This window comes from Strix uralensis, chromosome 10 (assembly GCF_047716275.1).
Source record: "Strix uralensis isolate ZFMK-TIS-50842 chromosome 10, bStrUra1, whole genome shotgun sequence".
NCBI classification, from domain to species: Eukaryota; Metazoa; Chordata; class Aves; order Strigiformes; family Strigidae; genus Strix; species Strix uralensis.
In genome coordinates this window covers 20,500,445-20,523,475 of record NC_133981.1, presented here as the reverse complement: position 1 = coordinate 20,523,475, position 23,031 = coordinate 20,500,445, and the positions used below count along the sequence as shown (strand labels likewise).

The following is a 23,031-nucleotide window of genomic DNA, read 5'->3' as shown; positions in this document are numbered from 1 at the left end:
CTGACTCAACTGATGACTATTTTATGATGCGTGAGAAAAATAGGATTTCTTTGATTAAAAAAAAATTAAAAAAGAAAAGAATCAAACCCCGAACCAAGAAGCCGATCCCCCCAAGGAGGAGGAGGCGGCGGCTGGCTGTCCTTGAGGGCCTCCCTCTAACCAGCCCCGAATCGCCCCTGGAGCTCACCTGCAGCACAGCACTGTCCTCCCCCTCCCCAAAACTACACATCCCCGTTTAGGTAAACAGCGGATTAAATGTAAAAACTTAAAACATCCGACTTCAGAAAGTCCCTTGAATTTAATTATTTTTAGGCTACCTTTCATGTTACGTCCTGTAGCTAGACACACGTGAATAGAAAAAACAGTACAGTTAGTGTTAAAGGCAAACAGCGGAGACCCAGAGTGCTACCCCAGTGCTGCCTGCTCCTCCCGTCCCGACCCGACCCGTCCCGTCCCATCCCCCCTCCCTGCCCGCCACCCCGGCTCTGGCCAGAAGAAGCCCAGTCGCCAGGAAGGCGTGTTTGAGCCGAGAATTTTTTCTATGAATAAAATAAAACCAAAGCTTGTTAGGCAAAAATAAAACAAGTGTCCCCCCGAGTCCCGCGAGCACTCCGGTGCGGCGGGCGCAGCCGGGGAGGGCCTGCTGGGGAGCGGGCTGGGGTTTCGGGTTCCCGGCTGGCGAGGGGGCTGCCGGCCCACAGACAGCACTGGCGTGGAGCTGGAGGCCCCTTCTCCCCCGAGAGCCTCCCGTTTGTTAAGGGGGGACGTAGGGTGGCGGGGACCTGTACGGGGTCATGTTCTTCGGGCGGGAGCCTTTCCCCTCCATGGGTGCGGTGAAGGGGGGGGGAGGCTGGTAGGGTGGCGCGTTGGGGTCCTCGTCCCGCAGCGGCGTGTACTCCCCGATGGTGTCCTGGTTGAGCGGCGTGGTCTCCGGCATGCTCTGGTTGGGGTACTCCGGGGGGGGCAGCGGGGCTTTCTCCTCCTGGAGGATGAGGGGCATGCTGGAGGACGGCGGAGGCTTGGAGTCGTCCAGCTCGTCGGCGAAAATGATGGGCACGCCCTTCTTTATGAAGGTGGCCTGGTCTTCAATGGTCAGTTTCCCTTTCCTCTTCTTGCGGTAGCAGATCATGGCGATGATGCCGGCCACGAGGAGGATGGCGGCCACCACCACGGCAGGGATGACGGTGTGCAGGTACACGTCGTCCTCGCTGCTCTTCTCGGGGTCTTTGCCCGCCGCCACCGTCGGCGTCGCCTCCGAGATCACTCTTCCATCCTTCGTCACGGGGATGAACTGGATGTGCCTGCAGCTGCCGGAGCCGACCACGGACACATTCAGAGGCTTGAACTCAGGCTGCAAGACATTGGAGAAAGCTGGGCTTGGCCCACCAGAATCATCTGCAATTTTTTTGCTCAAAGTCCGGATCTGCTCCCGGGGGCAGGGCTCCAGGGGCAGCGTGTTGTTCGTCCACTCCACTACGATGGAGCCTTTGGCGATGTCCTGCACCGTGATGGTGCTGCTGTTCCTGTCACCGAAGGCCAGAGCCAGCTTCTTCACCAGCATGATCTTCTTATTGATGTCGTTCACCACCGCGTTGTGGTCCCCTTCCAGCCTGGCCTTGAACTTCACCGGAGACTTGTCCCCGTGCGGGCGTTTGTGGACGTGGATTTCAAAAGCATCCACAGCGAAGAGCCCGCCTTTGTCGGTTGCGTACATGAAGTACTCGTGCTTCCCGATGTGGTTGTGGTCCGGCATGCCATACATGAGCTGGCTGGTGCTGTTGAACTGCACCCACGAATTCTCCTCTATCATCTGCTGCTCCTTCAGCTTCAAGGTCAGTTGCAATTTGTCAGTGGTGGTATCTTCCTTGTCGTAGAAGGTATCTGACGGTATTTTCACCTCGAAGTAGGTGCCCTCCCACGCATCAACCCTGTCGATGTGGTTCGTCAGCTTGGGTGGCTCATTTGGCTCCCAGGGCCGGGGGATCCCGCTAGCTGTGGTGCGTACGCGGGTCGGCGGGGAGGCCGTCGTCAGCTTGGAGATGGGGGATCTGGTCGTGCTGGGAGGCTTCGTCGGACGGGGTGTTTTGGGTCTTCGCGTAGGCCTTCGTGTCGTCGCCGTGGAGGAATCTGTCGTGGATGGTGTGGCTGGCTTCAGAGTGGAGACTCTTGGTTTCTTGGTGGTGGTTGTAGGCGGTGTGATCACCGCCGTGGGCTCTACATACCCGGGCATCGTGGGGCGAATTGGCACGGAGGCCGTGCCGGTGCCTTCTGCTACCCTGGTTGGCTGGATCGGTCCCAGAGTGGGTGTCTGGACGATGGGGCCCCTCGTTCTGATGGTGACGGTAGGCTTCCTCGGCAGCGGTATGGGTTCCCGGACGGGGGGTGCCGTCGTCTCCGTGGGAGGCGCGATGGCGGGTGATGTCGGGGTGGGGACGATCCTGGTCGGTGGTTCTTGCGCGGCAGTGGTGGGTGGCCCGATGGCGGTCAAAGGCGTAGGGGTGGCGTTGATCTGCCGCCGCATCCTCTTTGGGAGGTGAGGTTTCTTGTTCGCAATGTGCCAACCAACAACAGGGTAGCCAAGGCGGGCAGACATGGTTCCTTCCTTAGCTGGAGCCTCCACCTTGCTGATGTTGGGGACACTGTTTTGGCTCAGAGAACATCCCAGTTTCCATGAGAGTAAGGCCCCGTTTTCCACCACCTTCTTTGCATTTCCCGGTCCAGCCATGAAGGCTGACATGTCAAAGAGTCTGTTATTTACAACAGGAACCAACTTCATGTTATGAAGTTCCACCTCCGAGAAGCTTCTCATTCTGTTTAAGAGTTCAATCCTCTGCTTTGGTGTCATTTTTGTTAAGTCAGCATCCAAAATGACAGTCAGGATAGTGACCGGCTCTTCCGAGCCACACACGAACGGTGCTGTGTCACCCGTGTCTTGGACGGCCGCTCGCACTGACTGAGGCTCGTTGTGGTCTTCTTGGTGGACCTCAACAGAGAAGACATTTGCAGTCTGTGGCACATAGCTCCCATTTGGGAAGGGCTGCAGCGTGGTCACTGAGATGTAGTGGACACCCTTGTCCGTGTCAAGGGGCAGCCCTTCCAGGGAGCTGCTCCCTGTGTTCCAGTGTAACCAAGAAGGCAAGGAGTCCTTCCCAGCTTCGGAGATCTACCAAACAAAAAAAAGAAGGAAGTGCTTTTAGAAATACAGCGTTAGGGCAGGTTCTAGCAGCAATAATGCTTAATTTAAAGGGTTAAAGAAAAAAATCTGAAGGATAACAACTGGGGAAGAAACATCCTGGCCAGAGCAGGGCAGCCCGTGTCTCCTCCGCTTGGTGGCAAGGACAAGCTCTGCAGGGTGCACTGGACCTTAAGGAGCCATAGGAGGTCATCAAGTCCTGCAAAGATCCCTCACCTGAAGGCACCAGCTCTCTAGCACTTGCTGTGCAACTATTAAGCACAAGTGGTTCATTTTCTCTGAGGGCAAAAGGGGAGTTTAAGTCATGGGGACTGCTACAAAGCTGAGGGTGAGGTTACACCACACAGCAGAGCCGATCCAACAACTGCCCTCTTCCCGCTCCTTCCTCTCCCATCCCTGCTGTCTCCTCCTTTCCTCACCTGCTCACCCTGCACAAGCCCTCTGCTCCAGCAGTGCAGCGGAACATACATTTTCTCTGTTAACTTTCAGCTTCATCCCGCTGCCCCCAGCAGCCAGGCTGAGCCAGAGGGACCAGAAGCTGGCAAACTATGGCTCAGAGTCCTCTACCTCGTTAGAGCACATCAGCTCTCAACAAGCAGCAGCAAATCCTGAGAGCTATGCAGCTGCTTAAAACACAGCATCCTCCTGCACTGCCAGAGGAACAGCAAGCTGGGGATGAAGGAGGGGAGCCAACCCGACAGCTGGCCAGCACAGCACTGCGATGGCCAGCGCAGGCAGGCAGGGACATGGCACACGGGCTGGGGCACTGCTGGACATCACACAGAATGGCACACCAGCCTGGCTTTATACTCAGAGTTAGCTTAAAATGAGGGATTTCACTTCCATATAATAACTTGCTTCTGCAGACTACAGACAGCGGGTGGCTTTGGCCCAGACCGCAGGCATCTCAGGACTCCAATGCACTATTTACTACCTCTTTTGGGTCAACGGCAACACTTTTTTTTTTAAATACACGACTTGTGGCACATATTAGTGAGGCACAGTCCAAGAGCACAAGCCTCCCCTTCAAACCGCCCAGCCCAACAGCAGGAGCAATGCAGGCAACGATGGGATTTCCATATGCTCCAGAGGAGGGAGCTGGTGGTAACCTCACCGGCTGCCTCCTCTTCCCAGTTTATCCATTTGTGCCTGAGCCCACCCTCCTCCTACAACTTCGAGTCTCCTTCCCAGCCAGTCCAGGTCCAGACCCTGCGGGTCTCCTGGCCATTTTTCTCATGTGGAGAACACCCCAGATGTCTCCGAAATGTCACCAGCACAGCTGACACCCCACCAAGGTGCTCCTCACCCTGTGCAGGGGAAAGCCACATATTCCAGGGCCCTGGGGACTCCTGCCTCCTGCCCTGGGCTGTAGCTGAGGGTGGCTGCAAAGCCCCAAACCCCCCATTCCCAGCAGCCCATGTCCGTCTGTCTGCACTGTGGCCGCTCACCGATCACGAGACACAGCGGAGCCACTCGGGCTGCACGGTGGAAGGGGTGACACTGCCAGCTCTGTGGGCTGTGACATTTCTCAGGGCTGTACATACCCGAGGGCGAGGAACTTGAGCTTCACCACCTCCCTGGCTCAAGGCATTTGGAAAGTGCCCTGGCTGGGCTTTCCAGAGCCCCCCACACTCAAGAGGAAACAGGACGTTTTGGGGCCCACAGAGACGCATTTAGCAGCCTGGTCGAGGCTCTGGGCTCGCTGCAGTCCCAACACAGAGCCATGCTCCAGGTCTCCTCCTGAAAGGGTGCTTTGGTAAAGCTCATACATATTTCATAATTTATCCAAACACAAAGCTGGGTGAGGAGCTTCACAAGGAAACCCGCCTGGAAGGAGTGCCCCCACATCCGTGTCTGGCAGCGGGTACAGAGGTGGGGCTGGACTCGCCAGGCCTGCCCGACCGCAGGTCCTGCTGGGGAAAGCCCCTGGGGTGGCCAGACGGGGAGCGATGCCCGGTGCTGCAGGGCATCAAAGACCGCGAGTCCTGGGTTGCTCTCCCACCCCTCTGGCCACAGGCAGGATTCAGGCAGCGGAGCTCACAGCCCCCCACCACACTGCGGGTTTCGGCACACTGAAGGGTCTGGATGCACAGCTCTGCAAGGAGAATGTAGGACCCGAAAGACTTTTGGCGAGAGCAGCACGAGAAAGCTTTTGTGCAAGAGCCGCAGAGGGTTTCGGCCACGACCACATGGGCAACACCCTCATTCCTCTCCTCTGCAAAGGATCAGCCCCGCTTTCGGCCAGCCTGGACAAGCTGGAGAGCACATCATGAGACACACACTGGGTACAGTTTATAGAGCAGAGTTTAAAGCTGTTAGCACAGCTGTTAGTTAACTCCTCAGCAACAGTATCTGAGAGCAGGAAATGAAGATTCATGCTTATAGCAGCTGGAGAAAGCCACCCCACAGGCCCTATACCCCCATGTGTCCCACCTGAACTGAGGGGCTAACATGAACATCCTTCTATTGGGCCTCGCTGCTTACCTGAGTGTCAGGCAGAAAACAGTGAGTTTTGGCAGGGCTGCTGTGTGCACTTGCCCCCCACCCCTGCCCCAGCAAGAACAGGAGCTGCCTTTACCCCAGTCAGCCCGAAGGAAAAGCAGCCCTTCACCTGAGACAGGCACAGGGAGCCAAGCCTCCCTCCTGTGGGAACAAAGCAGCAAATTGTCCTTCCTTGGCATCTCTTCTGCCAAGAGAGGACAAAGGCAGAGGGTCTGCTCCTGCCCAGCCAGAAGGGCTGACATGCACTTGTGTTCCTTTAAAACAGTGTAATTTCATCACACCCTCTAAAAACTGAGATGCTAGGACAGTGCCCGGTGCAATCCAGCATTGACATTAGCAGGAGCTGGATGGTGCCACTCTTTATCCCCTTGTGCCAAAATTAGCCACTAACCTGCCCACTGGGGAGGAGGAGGGAGGGCAGGGCTGGGCGAACATTAGGAACAGAAACGTAAGGAGCTACAGTGTTATTGAGGCTTACACAGTCAAGAAGAATAAAAATGTTTAATAGTCAGTGGTTAAATGCATGCTGAATGTGTAATTTCAGGAAACATTTGGAATAAACCTTTCCCTGCCGTGCACTCTGCGAAAGCCCTTAATTACAGGATCACACACTCCACACAGAGCTTTCCTGCAAGCCGGGGTTTTCTGCTGCTCTGTCCTCTCCCGGCACAGCGCATGACTTGCGGAGGAGATGTACAACAAGCGTTACCTTTGATCTCAAGTCACAAGGTGATTCTCTCTTCAATCATGTGTGCTCCTATGTTTGATAGCCAAACTCACTTAGGAAAGGCGGCCAACCCCATGTGCAAAAAGGACAGTGAGGGACACACAGTCTGAATACTTCTGCTTGGAAAACTATTTTTAACCTACAGTTTATATGTGAGCTCACATTCTTAAGGGTCCACACTAGAAAAATGAAACTGCAGCTAGACAGATTCACACCGAAAACTAGGCTCTCCTGAAAAACAAAAACAGGCCAGGCAATCACCTACTGGGACAACTTGTTCTAGCAGGGATGCGACGGCTGCAAAACATTTATAAATCCACTTAAACTTGATTTTAAAAGAGCTGAGCTAGTTCAGCTGTATGCAACCTGCAAGGAGATGCAGACTGTTTCTAAGGGTTCTGCAAGAGGTGATTAACAAAATCAAATTTATGTGTATTACACCTATGAAACCCATGAAGATGCCTGTGCCTCCCCGGGGAAATCTTTGGGAAGGCAACAAGTCACAAGCGTTCAACACCACAGCTCTGCTTTAAAACACAGCTACTGGCCTGGCAGCAGAATTCATCCATGCTGGCACGACAAAGGAAGAACCCAGCAAGATTAGAGTAGATAATCAAAGCAGATATCAGGCTGAATAAAAATACTTGTTCCTAAATGAATGCTAACCAGCAGAGCCCTCGGTGTGGGTCTGTCCTGGTCACTGTCACTGCTGCGTTCATGGTGGCATAAAAACAGGGAGCCGGGAACCCTGGACTCTGTTCTAGCAACATTTCCTTCAAATATTGCTTCAAAGGGTATTTGTTAAGGCTACGCATAGTTAATGATTTGGGATCTCTAGTTTTCATGTAAAGTTTCCCAGTTTACTATGTATGCAATAAATATCAGTCTTAAGCTCTGCCATTTCCCTCACGGGGTCTGGTTTCAAAATAACTCTTCCGTTGCTCAAGAGAAAAAAGGCTGTCTTTGTTTTCCTATTATTTGAGATAATTATAAATGAATGCTTATCAGCTAAAGATTACACAAGCCTGGCAGTGTATTCAAGACCATTAAAAAATTAGCCATGTTTGCCATTTTAAATACATACAGTGGTCCGGCTGGTTTTGAAGACCTTGTTCACAAAGTCCTTTCAGATATACATGGCCTGTTATTTTTAGGCCAGCCAAGAGCAGTCCGCTCATGAAAGAAGATAGGTCGGTTTGATTTGTTTTTTTAAACTTAGATCTTAAAGCCCTGTAGCCAATAAGACAGAGATAAGCAAACCAGTGAGCAAAACTGCTGCCTCTGAGGGAATTCAGGCAAAAACCGCATTCTTGCCTACAAGAGTGCCCTCTAATCCTCCACGTATTTAGTCTTCCTCCTCCTGATGAATCCTCCAAAAAGGAGGCAGCAAGTCCTTTGCCAGGAGACAGGAACTGTAGGACCCCGCCACAGGTCTCCCTTTGGCACACCACTATGTCCTCCTCCCAGCCCTGGATCCCACGGGATCTCCCCAGTCTCTGCTGCCCGTGGGCAGCGGCAGCAGCCACCAGGGACTCCGCTCCTTCATGCACCCTTTCAAATCAGGCCTAAAAAATCCCTGACCGCTTTTGGGCAGGGGTGAGCATGGATACTCCTGCAGCTCTGCCAGATCTCCCCCTGCCCCCTTCCCGTGTCCAGCTAGTTGCTGAGAGACAGACCCCATGCCAGGGTTTTTATCTGGAGAATAATTATTGATGACAATTTACTGTACGACAGACTCCCCCTCTGGGCTGCTCCTCCACCATTACCCTATCACGCATGGCCCATCATGAAAAATACTCCGGCCGAGCCCTCTCTACATCTGAACAGAAGGCAAACTGAACTGTGCTCAAGCCGACTGACCTAACCCGTGTTAAATGAAGTCTGCAGTGCTCAGGCTTCTGCAAGCAATTATCCATCGGGCAGGGGAAAGAAAATGGAAATCCAAATGCAATTCAAATGCAAATATAACTGCAAAGAAAGAGTCAAACCTAAGCTGTTTGCCTAAGCCCAAGCTTCATCTTAACCCCCTGCTAACGGGCAGTTTTGTCAGCAGAAGCAACAGGCAGTCTCAGCCCCAAATCAGATATGCAGGCAGGCAGATTTCAGGCTGCCTTGCTCTGCACAGGCCAAACAAGTGGTGGTAGAGACATCAGTTTCATATCTGCCCCAGCACTGCTGGAACCACAGGCACTGCAGTGATTTCATGGTGTGGTACGGCTGACCTGGAGCCAGGAGCAGTGCTGAGAAGATGGGGCCTGCAGGTTGCCAGCCAGAGGATGGAATCCTCCTTTTGGGAGGCAGGCTCTGCCCGTGAGTCCATTGGGTGTGTTCCTCTTCTTCACTGACACAAAGATGGAGCCAGTGACTGCAGGCATGGGGTGTGCATGTGGCCAAGCTGTGCGGGTACCCCTGTCCTGGGCAGGTCCTGCAGCAGCAGAGGCTCCGCGTTGTGTCAGGGAACATGATGGCTCAAGGCAGGAGCTGGACAATCCTCAGACCACAACAGCCACGGGTCTTTGGCCCCAAGGAACAGCCCTGACAGGGGGGTTTGCCTGTATGCGACCAGATGACGACACAAGAAGGAGCCTCCACTCTTACATTCTCCCTCCTTTTCTCAAATATATCAGAACTGCAAACGAGGACTCCAGACAGGTCTTGCCTAGAAACACAAGACTCAGAAAACAGTGGTGAAAGCGGGATGGGCACTTCTCCGAGCCTTCTGCTCACTGGGCACAGCAACGGTGCCACCGCACAGTGCTGCGCTATGGGAAAGCTCAGTCTGAAGAAAGGAAAGTTGCGTTTACTTGGCAGAGCAAGCGAGGGGGAATCATAGCACATGTGCTTCCCTGGAAAGGGGACTGTGATACCTGCCGGAGCTTTTGGGTATCCTCAGCAGACAGTGCTCTTCTGAGCTGCTGCATGCCTTGGACAAAAGGTGCAGGAACTCACAGACAAAAACAAGCTGCTCCAGGACATTTCATGTAGATCTATCTGCCCCTGAAAGTCTAAAAACAGCCCAGAGACTTCACTGGCTCTCAGAAGTACGTCAGCCTCGGTGACCCGAGTCTTCATTACCAGCAGGAGCTCACCACCTCTGTTCAGAGACCGAAAGCTATATGGGAACAGCCGGTAATTGGTGCTTCCTTTGTGCACAGGGTAGGTCAGGATGGTTAAACTACCTCTGCATTTCAGTTGGTCCCAGCAAAAGCCCTGCAAAGCTCTTCCTGCATGTCTCTGTGCACTGAAGCTGTTGCCTGAGAAAAATCAAACCTTTCAGAGCTCAGAAAGCTGAGCTAAGGGACAGCAAGGCTGCAGAGGCTCTATTACAGGTCCTGGCCCTCAACTTTCAAGTTCAAACTTTGGTCCCTGAAGAACTAGGCAGCAAAGCTCTACTTTTATGTGCTCATGAAAACCCAAATGAGAAGTTTGCCTGTCTGCTGCTAATCTGCATTTTCCAGCCATCAAATGGGCAAGCAAAGCCTCACGCACACCGAGCAACCCCTCTCCTTTGCGTATGCAAGCGTGGGGCTGTGCTGCACGGATGCAGCCTGCCTGCCCGAAAAGCAGTGCTTTGTCTCACCAACTTCTTTATGATCAGTAAAATGGCTTCGCAACAGTGCAGGCTGAGCGGCTACGCCCAGCTCATGCCATCCTCACATACTCCTACCATGACGGCTTCTTTTCCAGATGCGCCTCTGTGTTTGCTATAAGGGCACTATTCAGCGTCCCACTCTGCCTGGGCAAGGGAACACAACAGCTGTTTCACTGGGAGGTCACTACAAAACATTGAGTGTCCCAAGAAATCCTCCTTTCATCGGTCCATGCAAGCAGCTTGGAAGGATTTGTTTAGCCTTATTGTTGGAGCGGGAAGGCGCAGCCCGCCCGCGCCAGGGCTGGGGTCAGCACGGGCTGCCCACACCCCGCTTTCTCCCTTGTTTGGGGGGCGAGTGCAGGGCAGGAAAAGCCTCAAACAGCTTAAAAAAAGTTCAGTCGGGCTCTTCTTTCAGCACGACTTTTTATAAGCTAAAGGCCAAAGGGAAGCAAAAATACCACACAGCAGGGATGCCAAGTGCTGGGGGTTTAGCGCTGCCGCCGCGCAGCTAACCAGCCCTGGCAATTTATTCCTGCCATCAGCAGATTGCTGGAAAGCTGGCATTCAAGAGCACGGCAAGGAAAGGCGAGCCGGATCCTGCAATCTCAGGTCAGCTCCTTCGCTGGGTTCTCCCTACTGTCGCACTCCTCAGTCTCCCCGGATGCTCAGAGCAACAACCCGTAAGAGCAGGACAAAACAAGGAACTTCCCAGCCCATCTGAACGCTAGTTTATAATTAGATTGAGTCACATTTTCCACTCCTCCAAATTCAGAACTTGTTACTTAAGCACACGCTGAAAATGCCAAATTCCCCGACTTGGTCTCGCTGCAGGAAAAAGATAAGCAGCCCCCTCGGCCCCCCAGCAGAAATCTTATCAGCTCATCTTATCGCTAAGATTGCAGCATGGCAGCTAAGCAAAGCCCTGCCCAAGTCGTCCTTTGCCTGGACCTGTTCCAGGCACTGCCACTTATCCCCACACGCTCCCCTGTAAACAGTGGCTGTTGCTACACATTCCGGTTAGTCCAAGTCCAAGAAAACTTGGGACTCGGATGAGGTGAAGCTCAAATGCTTTGACACAGAAATCCTTTTAAGATACCCAACTTGATGACACAGCCCCTCAGGAGCACTCTTTGCTTGTCTTCCTCCTTTGAGAAATGCCACTTTAATAAAATTCACATTCAGTTAAAACTCTTTGAAATAAGGATCATTGCAAGAGAGGGAAAAAAAAACCCAACCCAACCCAGTATTTTGTGTTTTCTTCCCAGAAACAGTGTGTCCTGGCACTGCAGGCTGGTTGCCGACATCCAGCCCTTTGCTTCGGGGTCAGAGCAGGGCTGAGGTGTGCAGCACAACCCTGACAGAAGGTACTCGATGTCAGGACTCCTGCAACCCAACCTCTGCAGATCCTGTTTATGAAACAAGGTCCCTGAAGTCTGATGAGAGTAAAGCTGTTCAATAAAAGCTGCTTCAACAGACGGCAAATAGAACAACCACTGGAAAAATCAGGCTCCTGCTCGGAAAGCAAGACTCCTTTTTGCCCAGATTCATATCCAATGCTCCGATAACCGCACAAACCCCGTATCCGCACTACGTAAGTCAGCCCTGTGAGTTAATTCAGTTTTTCTAATCACTTTGACACCAGCTATGTTTGCGTGCAGTGACAGCTTCTCGGGGCCCCCACTACGTGTTTTATCTGTGTTCCCAACAAAGCCTTGGAGAGACTGCGTGCTTCAAAATCAAAAATAATCAGGAGCCAAGGCACAGCCAAGAACGTTAAGACTTAGCTGTGCTCAAACCTTCCTTAGCATCGGCTAATGAACCTCCAGCAGATCTGCTTCATGGGGTCCATCCCATACCCAACACTACCAGAATGAAGGCAAGTCAGCAGCTTTACAGACACAGCAAATCACCTGCTCACACAGGGATGTGCCTTGGGAAGCAGTGAGCACCAGGAGTTTCTCTCCTTCCACCATACTTTATAGACCCACCTTTAAACAAAAGCCATTAAATTGCATGTCTTTATGTACTGTGGGCATGTGCATTTATGACATTGGACTGCGTAAGGGCTCAAATACCTTGTGGGTACCCTTGTGTTAATTACAGGGAACTGCATTTACCCCTACATTCCAAGGGAAGGAGCAGGTATTGCCACAGCAATGCCACTTCATGACTGTATTTAATACTTGGACCCAAGTGCAGTGCCTGCTGTTTCTGGAAAGGCGCTTGCAGCCCAGATATTTCCTGTTCACTGCACCCAGCCTAGAGAAAACAGCCTCCAGCCCACAGCCCGGGGTCAGAAAGCCCTTCTCACGGACTTGGAGACGTCAGATGCTTTCTACAGCAGTTTCTGTACCAAGTCAGATCAACCTCCTGCGCGCAGGATGGAGGTAATCGCCACGTAAATGCCCTCCTTTGTGTGGCTCTTCCTTCATGGGCCAAGGCCAGTGTCAGCTTTCCCAGTGTGCGGCAGGGTATCATCGCTGGGGGGATGAGCGGAGAGCCACGCTTACTGCGACAGCCGCTGTCGCAAACGCTCAGAGAGCTGCTATCAGTGTAGTGTCGCTGTCCTCACCTGATTATGTGTCAGCAATGGGAGGCTTAGGTTTTCATACAAGAAAGATGGGACAACCTTAGAGACAGGACTAGCAGACCTCATTGAGGCCAAGATCAGCACTCCAAAATCAACGATCTTGCACCCCGCCTAATGTCCTCTTCTGGGACCTTGACAACTGGAAGCAGAAAAAACGATGCATTGGAGTATTTCAGCTGATGGCAAGACATCTGAGCCAAAGGCAGGCAGACATGGAAAAGCAAACAATCATAGGATATATCAAACAAGGTTATTTATAGAAGAGAAAAGGAAGTTTTGATGCCTTTATATGAGGTTCTGGTAAAATTTCATCTAGAGCATTTTATATATCTGTGGTCATGCAAACGTAAGAAAAATAAACTCAAGCTGGAAGGGGTGCAGAAGACAGCTGCAAAGACAAGGAGAGGAAAAGAAAGCTTATTTTATGAAAAAGACTAAAGAGGCTGGCTTGCTTAACCTAATAAAATCAAGACAGGGAAATATGCCTGTCACTTATAAATACATAAAGGAAGTAAATATTATGAAGGTAGAATTGATTTAAGCTAAAGGGCAGCACATATAAATATTTCTGGCCATCTCTAAATTTAGGCTTGAAGCTGCATTTTTAATCAGAGCAGCCAAATTCTGGAGCAGCTTCAAATGGAAGTGGCAGGAACAGGAAATCCACCTGGTCTGCGGTCCAAGCATGATCTGTTCTTCAACAACAGGACACAGCTGAGAGGTAACGGGTCAGGCTCCACAGAATCTTCAGTGGAAGTGGGGTAAGGATGTCATCAGGCCAACAGCCGATCGTGGTGAGGGTACCAGCACCAACGCTCACAGTTATCCTGCTCCCAGCCAGCATCTGCCAGGAGCCAGTGGGAACCTGCACACCCTCGCACTACCTGTCTGCACAGCAACAGGGTTGTACGATATGCAGAGATCAGATGTTTCAACCCAACTCTTGTATGAATGCCAAGGTTTTGGTATCAAATGCAGCAGGAAGGTCTGCAAGGTGCCAAGCTGCTGTTAACCCTTTTGGGAAGGTGCAGCAAGTTTTCATTTCCAAGACACCTTCAGACACCAGAAGAGCAATCTAGCAGCCAGAAGCCTTGCTTGTAGTGAGGAAGCTAGAGGACAGAACCTGGACTGAAGTGCCACCAAATTCAACAGCTGAAATACCTGCAAGCTGCAGCCGCCCTTTCAGAGGGCACGTTAATGCCTGACCAAGGTGCCCGCTCAGAAAGACAAGGCACAGGGGAAAGGGGTTTCTAATTGCCAGCGATGAGTTACAACAGCCAAAGCCTTGCTGGCAGCTGGCTCTGAGCAACGTGGGAACAAGACTCTGAAATTAAGACACAAGGTAGGTTTTTTTACTTCTTTTCTGTCCACCTTTGCAGCTTGAGCACATAAGAATAAACTTGCTTTTGTACTTAGCCAGAAAATCTCACCTGTTCTTAAGCAGCTTGGGGGTGGCAGGGAAACACTGGCAACGGCTCCCAGGAGCACATACCTGATTACGCACAGAGCCCACATATCTGTGCAGGAGTGCGTGCCTGCGAGGCACTCCTCCACCACGCTGCAGATGCCTGGCGTTGTTTCCATCCCACAACCAAGTTTGCAGAGAAAAGTATTTTGTCTACAGCCGGCTGGAATCTGCTAACAAGCAGGGAGAGGATCTGAGAAGCAGCTTCAAGGCGATCCCCACCACAATACAAACTGAGCCTAGAAATAATCAGGGGGAATTATCTAGAAATGAAGCAATCACACCTTCTTCAGGATCCAGATGGGAAGCTCCTGGGAGTGTGGGGACATCAACTGTCAGCTTTTTGGGAAAAAAAAAAATAATTATAGCCAATTTCTTCAAAATTTAAGGGGACTAAGTATAAGCAACCACATCTCACTGCAAACTCTGACCCACTGTTTCATCACAAAGAGCACAGCCTTTATTCTTTCTTATCAGGGTTTAAGTACACCAGTTAGCAAGACCCAGAAGTATTACGCTTTTACTGCTCCAGCTGAGAAATGCAAGGCAGCCTGAGAAAAAGACCAGAGCGACTTGCCCTGAAACTTTCCAGTAAAACAAAAATGCACCCCAGCACTCAAAATTGCCTACGCAGTTCTCACTAGCCAGGAATCAAATCCCCGTAGCAAAGGTCAGCTGTGCTCAGCAACCAACACGCATTCTCTGCAAGGGAGAGACCTGCCAGATATACCAGCTAAGTGAGGCTGCTAACGGTGCCCTAGAGCCTGATGCACTTCTAAAATCAATTTCAAGGTGAACAGATGCAACATGCACTCGGACAAGCCCATGGACGAGCATGAAAATTGCTCCCAGCATTTGCTGAGCTACACACACCAGCAACTGTTGGGTTTCCACTCCAGTCCAGTCCGTGTGAGGCTCTTCAGGCATCTGTTGGTGTTAGCAAACACGCCTCAAAGCCAAAGCAGCGGAGGTATTGTTCAAAGCTATCAGGTGGGGTGGAAATAATCTATTAGGATTTTCCTGCAGCTACTGGAGCCATCACAGATGACTTCTGTGCCAGGAAAAGGAGACAGAGGAAGCTGTGGTTATACAAACACTGAAAACGATTCTTGCCATCAGAGTAGCTATTAGACAACACCAGAACAAGCCACTCCGATGCAAAATCCCAAACCAAAGTTATTATTTCTGTAACATAAGATCTTGGGCTCACCCCACCAGGCCGTACTCTTGCAGCCCAGTGTTATACAGGTGCCCCACACTCAGAAAACAGGCTGTGGTTAAAGCAGGGCAGGCACCACCTGCCTCCCATGCAAGCTAGTCCCCTCGGCCACAGGCAATTAAATATCACAGCCATTGCTTTGAAACCAGCCCATCCCCTTCCCCAACTCCTCTAGCCAGGGGCTCACCCACCACCTTCCTCCTCCCCATCTGATGGTCTGTCAGTAACAGATGAATTCTTCAGATTTTCTGTCTACCACTGGCACATTGTGGTCCCGGCACCCTCACTGGAGCCAGCGAGATCACGTATCTGGATGGAGATAATTGCGTGACAGTACGCAGAGCTAAAACAAACATGCCTTCGAGGAGAATCTGAGATGTCAGACTTTCTCCCGACTTGCTCTCCATCTCCCTCTGATCTTCCGAGACATACCAGAAGGTTGTCTTTTTATAATGTTTTCTAAAAATGGATTTTTAAAACTATTTTTCAGTTTTGCTCTCTGAAAAAAAATCCAAGATTGGAAGTTAATTCTGTTTTCTTCTAAAAACCAGAATTTTCTGAACTCTACATGATCCAAGCAAGCAGATGCCAAGAAGCTAATTTCTCAGCACTTTCCCAGGAAAGGACTAAAGATGAACAAGCGTGTGTTTGGCAGTGTGCCTGCCCTCCTCTGGGCTATTCTGACACTTTCTTGCCCTCAGGACCAATTCCACAACTCAGTTTTCAGGTGTCTGCAGTGCCTATGGCATGAGGGTAAGGCAGATAAAGAGAAAGGCTCCCATCTTTCCCAAGAGGACTTCGGGATGAGGTCAGGAGAGACTGTGTCAAAGGCAGCCCAGAGCCCTGCTGGCAGAACGAGGTCTATTTGTCTAGCAATGTTTTGTTACCACAGTGAAGCAAACTCCTGGATTCTCAGAGCAGCAGTCCCCTGGAACCTGTGGGTCCCCAGATCCTGAGGCAACACCTCCTTATGAATGTGCCCATCGTTCCAGGGCAGAGTATCTCACAGTTTAAATACAGCCAACAAACCCGATCAGTCACCCCCAAGGAGAGAAGTCTCCTCTCTTCATTACAGAAGAAAGGAACTTTGCAATGAGGTGAGAATGTTAATTATTCAGTTTAAAAAAAAATAATCTTTCTCCCATAGACCTACAAAACCTTAAGGCTGCTTCACAGCAATCTTCATGACCCAGCCTATTAGTGGGGTGAGTAGCTCAATTCCTGTAAGAACGTAACTGAAAACAAGCCTCAGGGAATGGCATTTCTCACCTGGACAATTTCTCCATTGGAAGCAATTAAATCCGTGGGGATGGAGACTCTGAAGAAGCGTCCCACCACGGCAGAGCTGTCTGGTATGCCCACCACAGCTGGCACAGTCTCCCGGAGGTCTGAGAGCACAGAGTGCATGGAGGCCTCCAGCTGGTTTTCCCAGTCCCGAACCACTTCTGCCGGCTCGCTGGGCCAGTGGCAGTGAGCAGAGGCTGCCAGCAGCAGCACGGGGAGCCAAGTCCTCCCCAGGAAAGGGGGCTGCAGTAGGCATCCAACAGTCATTCTTCCTGGCAGCCTCGGTGACGGTGCTCTGGCCGGAAAGGGGACCACAGGGAATTTGCAGGCACTGCAGCGCAGGCAGGGGATCCACCAGTCCTTCACAGCAGCCTCATCCTAGGTGTCCTGGGAACCTGGTCAAACATAGGAAACCCAATCAGCACATTAATTACAATATCCAAGCCAGCCAGCTAACACACACAGACCTCCCTGCAATGGACAGAGGGCTACCTGCCATGCTACCCTCCTCGTTTCAGCTTTTAGATTTAACTGCAAGAGTTACCACAACCATTAAAGAGAGCTAGAGCTTTTCAGCTCCTCTTCTGACAGCATCTCTAGAGAAACAAGATCCTCCTGCTTTTCCATGAACACAACCATGTTTCTGCTGCTCTGGAACCACAGCATCCTGAGAAAGCCACAGGTAGGGAGACAGCACAGATTCAACTGAAGCCAAGATAGAGCACAGCAGTAACATGTGACCTTTCAAGGCAGGCTGAAGTCAGGCTGGGGCATCAGTGGATTTAAATGCCAGTTACCCAATATGAAGGTCCCAAGGAACCTTTGGTACTCCAAAGCTGCCATCTGAGGTAACAAATGAGGCAGTGGGTTTTGCAGGACTGTAGGACAGACACACAGACCAAGGGGGTGTTGCTCAGCCCCCAGGAGCACACAGGACTGGGCTCCCTCAGGCCATGCACTCTCATGTCTTGAACCAACTCCTTTTTTCCATGATGAGAGAGAAGTGGCTCCAAATTATCAAGCAAACCCAGTCCAACTCCTAACCACTGGCTCCCAGTCCTCGGAGCACAGTTTTGATTTATTTTAGCCTGTTCCAGCTGCATCATGTGATGCACATCAGGCCATCCCAAGAGACCCTGGAGCCCGACCAGGTGGAAAGGGAAATCCCACAGCTTCTTGCCCTTGCACAGCTCCCATGGCAGCACGACAGCAGGACCAGCTGAGCCGCTGTGCTGTGGCTGGGCAAGTGCATATTGCTCACCATGGGCTTGCAGAAGCAGGCAGAGGGCCTGTCCATGCAGGCAACCAAGCCCAAGGTTACCACAGCAGGCTCTAGGAATATAGGAGAGATAAGATTTGGTTGCTCAGCCTAAAACCTGCACTCTAAAGAAGCTGAGAGGCAGTATCCGAGGACTAGCACATCCTCACCCCTTGATGGGCCTTTTCACAATAAACCACTTGTGCAGAGGGGCTGACACCTCCCAGGCCCAGCGAGCACAGTCGCAGCTAGCAAAGAGGGCTGTGGGTAGCAGAAATTATGAGCTGAATACAATAACATCTGGCTACAGCACCCAGAAGGGAGACAGCCGATCTGACCACTGTCAGTTGAGGAAAACCTGTCTCAAGGGGAAAGGCAAAAGAGACAGCAGAGGCAGAATAACATTGCTGGAAACCACAAGACGGATGGAAGGATGGTTGGTATGAGATGCCAGCGCCAGAAGAAAGACCATTCCCCTGCTGCTCTTGTCCTTCCAACTGCCTGAACCGCCCGGGACGGGAATACACCAGACAAAAGAACAGGGAAGCCAAGGACAGGCTCTTCCCAAAGGCAACTGAGCACGTGGTGGTCTTCAGCCAGAGTGAGGTGCCTGAGCTGCTTCTCCAGAGGTTATCATCATGAAAGATAACGTGGCTGGGTGGGTAAGGATAAGTCACACTTCCTACAGGGCACACCTCTCCTACCAGTTCCCAGCCTGGTCCAATGGATTTTGGACGAACCTAGCATCACCTCAGCAAGTAAATGACTACCACAGTAGATGTCTGGTGGAGAATATCCAACAGGCTGTGTGAATGAGCTACAGAGATGGAGCAGATATCTGCAGGAGGTCCTGAGGAGGCCACTAATCATCAGTGGGAAACTGGGGGACTCTCATCCCTGCACAGTGCCTTAAAAAAGGCAGAAAGAACCACCTTCATCCTCCATGAAGCCTGGGCTATGGACACGGCAGTGATGACGCCTTGTCCATGAGCTACTTCTCCTGACACCTGCTTGTTGGAAAGTCCTGCTGCGTGAGGGACTAGAAAGCAACCCGCACAGCAAGTACAGGCAGGATCAGAGACCTGCAGCTGGGGGAGAAATGCGGCAGCAGCAGCACCCGGCAGCCCCGTGGCTGCTGCGGGGCCAAGATGCTATCAGGATGGAAACATGGCTGCATCTCACAGCTGCACTGAGCCTCCTCCACACTGGAGCAGAGGAGAAACACCCCAAACAACCAGCCAGCCAACCAGTGTACGACCGCATGGAGCTTTAAAGACACCTGGAGAGGTTTGGCACCACGTCTTCAGGTCAACCCCTGCCCCTGGCCTGTCATGGCTGCAGTAGAGCTCGTGCACGAGCATGGTCCGGCTCTGCGTTGCTCAGCCAAATGACGTGATCTGGCCTGGGGTGTTTTTGTTGGATGGAGAGGAGTATTTGGGCACAAAGGAGCTGGTTCTTGATATCTGTGGCAAGCAGGAAAGGAAGATGAAGTCATCACTCATTTCAGAAACAATTATCGGAACAGGCAACAAACACTGCCCGTCTGATATGTGCCCCTCAGCCAAGCAACTCACGTACTGACCATTAAGATCTCATGTGACACTTGCAGGTCACACAAATTCAGAATTTCATTTTAGGAGAACTACAGAAGAACAGTCTCAGCACATGGAAGTGGAGCACACAGGAAGTATATGAGGAATTCAATAGCTGATAACAAAAAAAACCACCGAAACAACAGAAAAGCCGAGAACAAACTTGCACCACCAAAAAAATCTCTTAACACAGCTCCACCTCACCAAACAATTGACAGAAGCTGAAATAGTGCCAGCCTCTGACACTGTGTGCTAAGAAGGAAAGGCAGGGTGCTACAGCTCTAGAGATAGCTGGAACAAGGCATTGCCCTGCAGTGCCAAAGTCCACGTGGACTACCACTTCAAGGCAGAATGCTTTTTGGGATAGGAAGTCCTCTCTGCGGGAACCTGCGTGGTGCCTCTGTCAAGTTCAAGAGCCCACACCATTTCACATGGTACTACCATGGGCAAACAGACTCACTTGTTTGAGACATTATCCCAGTTGTATGCGGAAAAAGTCAGTGTTCTGGACCATCGTCTGTGATCAGTGAGTGGCACAGAGCTGGAGCTCTTCAGGAGCAAAAATCTCAACACTTCACAGTTTCCCACAAGCTCAAAACAGGGCCAAAACCCAACTGCAGGTGGCATTCTGCAGGTGGTCTTCTGCTGATCTCTAGGAAGCATCAGGCTGTAGAGCCAAATGACTTAGCACTTTCAAGTTACAAGGGAAGGCTAGACCACCCCAGCTTCTCTACACGGCACAGTGCTCCTTCTTTCAGCAGGATCTGTACTGCCCAGTTTTGCAGAACAAACACAAAGGTTCAGGTTAGTCCTGAATTTCAGGATGTTTTGTTCTGTCTGATCTTCTGAAAGAACTGACTTTTTCTTTATCCTCCTGCTTCTGAGAGCGCTCTTTTGGTCTCAACTTTGAGCCTCCAGAGTGTTGGATGAAACATCAAAGTCAGTATCAACATCTGCTTCAGTCCTAGTGCTCGGTGCATGTGCCAATGTTGATGCCTGATCTCCAGTGCCAAACCCCCCATCTCAGAGACATGGAACTGGGCCTGCTTGCTGAAGTTATGTTGATACGATGCTGCACTTGATATGATGCTGACTTGTCAAGACAATGCTGGAGCTTGCTCCTTTCTCCATGCAGCTACAAGGCCCACTGACATGTTAAGGACATGCTCTACCTTCATTATTCAGGAACGCAGAACAGTGCAGACAGAAGATGGGGCTGAAAGGAAGTACTGAGAGCAGGACAAAGTAGCTACTCCCACCCACACATCTCAGAGACCTTTCCTTCTGCCCACCACAGAATCAGGAGCATGGGGCCAGGGGAAGCATCCCAGCAGCAGGAGTGTGACTGCCCTAGAAATCACTCTTCCTCTGTGGCCGATTACCCCACCACTTCTAATCCAATTGCTCAAGCACACAATCACATCACTGGACTGCGGTAATTAATCACTGCCAGCATATTAATGCCACTGAGCCTAGCATGCAGAAAGCTCAGGTAACTGCCGTGCAATTCTCTACTCCAGATAAGAAGGTATTTAGGAGAGTTAGGAGGAATCCCACTTACCTGATTGCTTATTTACCAATAATCCTCATTAAAGGAAGCGTTAAACAAGTGGCCTTTCTCTAAGGAAGCAAACTCAGACTCCGCTAAAACGGGCCAGTGCAACTTTCCAGAACAGAGCTATTGTCTCTGCAAAGATCTCTCGTGCGTGTTTCCACAGGAGGATCTCTGGGCAAGTCCCGTCAGCTACTGCGCGTCTGCGTGTCAAGGCAGCAAGCGGGAGGAATGATGAAATCCAGCGTCACCAGCCAGGCACACAAAGATGGCACTCTGCCGTACATGCTCCCTGGCCCAAAACACGACAGCAGGCACCAACGGTGCCAACCCCGCAGCACGGTCCCAACAGAGGCGGCTGGTGCTCCGTGCACATCTGCGCTGTGCTAAAGGGGTCTGGGAAGGGGGGCAGGAGAGAGAAACCGCTCGGAGGCAGCACGTCTGGGCTGAGCAGCCCATCACCAAGTTTATGAACTAATAGATACAGTCTCAAGACTAAGAGCATGCCAGTCTGCAAGCCTGACACATTATATGCACAAAGAACACTCTGGAGCGTGAAATTTAGGAAACAGTAAGATTTTTCTGCACTTTCCCAGCTCCAGACGTACCCTGAAACAAAGGCAGCAGCCCCTCCAACAGACTATAAGCTATGGGAACATAGTGAGTGAGTGACTCTGGGGGTTATTTCCAACCTCGATGGTTTCAGCCACATACGTTCTCAGAAGATGACCCAGACTCCAGATGCTGCTGCCCCCAGGACGAGTTACGGAAAGGAACATACAGGAGGGCAACTGCACACAGGCTAACCAGCACACAGCTGCTGCGAGGGAACGGGCAAGGCAGAGGAAGGAAGATTCACCATGAGCTGTAGCTCCCCGCTCAGCTGTGCTCAGAGCTACAGCATCCTGTCCCACACAGCGCTGAGCAGGCACCTGCGGGGACGGTGGCTTTACACTGAGACTGGATGTCTCTCTAAAAGAGAAGTTAATTCACAAATTTTTGGCTTAACACTGCAATCACAGCTGCCTGCTTATAGCCATGCATATATCAAAACCAAAGTAGCAGGCAGCTTGGTATCAGAGATCAAACTGCAAGAGAAAGCTGCCTTAGAGGAGAGCCCCAGATCAGCGCTCCTGAAGCCCCGGGAGCCCCTTCCACCCTCTGCCCCCCACAGCCAGTTGACAAGCTTGCCATCATTATCTGGTCACCCCAGTTGCCACCGGCCCAGGCAGTAGTCACGGTTTAACCCCAGGACAGGTACAAACCAGGCTGTACTTGATTCTTCGCCCTAAAATTGCATTTCAACATGCTCTTCTGCAGCTATGCCCACCTGGTATTGTCACCAAGTTAAATGCCCCAAACGCCCAACAGAACAGACAACTAGCTCAAAGGATGTAAGCACAAAAAAGATGCTTTTTTCAGTCTTGTCCCTTCTTGTATTTCTGGACTGCTCATCTCCAGCACATCTGGTGTCAGTAACAGGAAACCCTGACACCAAAAAACAATCTAGGGGAAAAAAACAAAACCAAACAAGCCCAAAACAGCAGCGCTAAAAATGTGTGTCGGGCAGGGAAACAAGCAGCACCCTCCTGCTGATGGGGAACTCGGCTGCGAACTGTCACTGACTTGTTGCTTCAAGTCACACATGCCGCAAGCAGCTTTGTGAAGCTTGTACGGGAAGTGGTCACAGCAATCGACACCTCACAGTGGGTTTTATTCTGCTAGAGTAAGCACCAAGATATTTAATTTTCCTGTAGCTAAGAGGAAGCTTTCTACTATCTTCCATTACGTTTTGTTTGAAAACTACAGTTTTGTGCCACCAAGAAGGGGTGAAGCCTTCCCACATCCCTCTCATTTGCATCTCATGTCTCTCCTTGGCCAACAAAACCTGCTCATGGTTCTCCCCCAGCCTGGGACCAGAGACACCGACTGGTGCCTCTGCTCTGACTGACAGACAGCACATGCTGAGCAAGCAGCTTGGAGAAGCTGGACCACTCAAGACACCACACAGGTTTTGTGTTCATTAGGATGTGTGATCTCTGGCATTCTCTGCAGAG

The 23,031-nt window shown here is 51.3% G+C and overlaps 1 protein-coding gene across 6 annotated transcripts in view; it reads right to left on the bottom strand.

Annotated features, from left to right (window-relative positions):
• Nucleotides 1-279: 279 nt before the first annotated feature.
• The window catches only part of DAG1 (dystroglycan 1), a 52,802-nt gene continuing 30,050 nt past the window's right edge, over nt 280-23,031 (bottom strand). For 5 of the 6 annotated variants that reach the window (XM_074879623.1, XM_074879625.1, XM_074879627.1 and 2 more), the window contains exons 2-3: nt 16,558-16,967; nt 280-3,163 (exon numbers count right to left, since the gene is read on the bottom strand). In XM_074879623.1, coding sequence (XP_074735724.1) covers nt 755-3,163; nt 16,558-16,839 — 2,691 coding nt within the window. In that variant the 5' untranslated portion in view covers nt 16,840-16,967 and the 3' untranslated portion in view covers nt 280-754. Of the gene's footprint in view, nt 3,164-16,557; nt 16,968-20,983; nt 21,001-23,031 lie in introns of those variants that run through there. The other variant, XM_074879626.1, reaches the window with a different exon arrangement.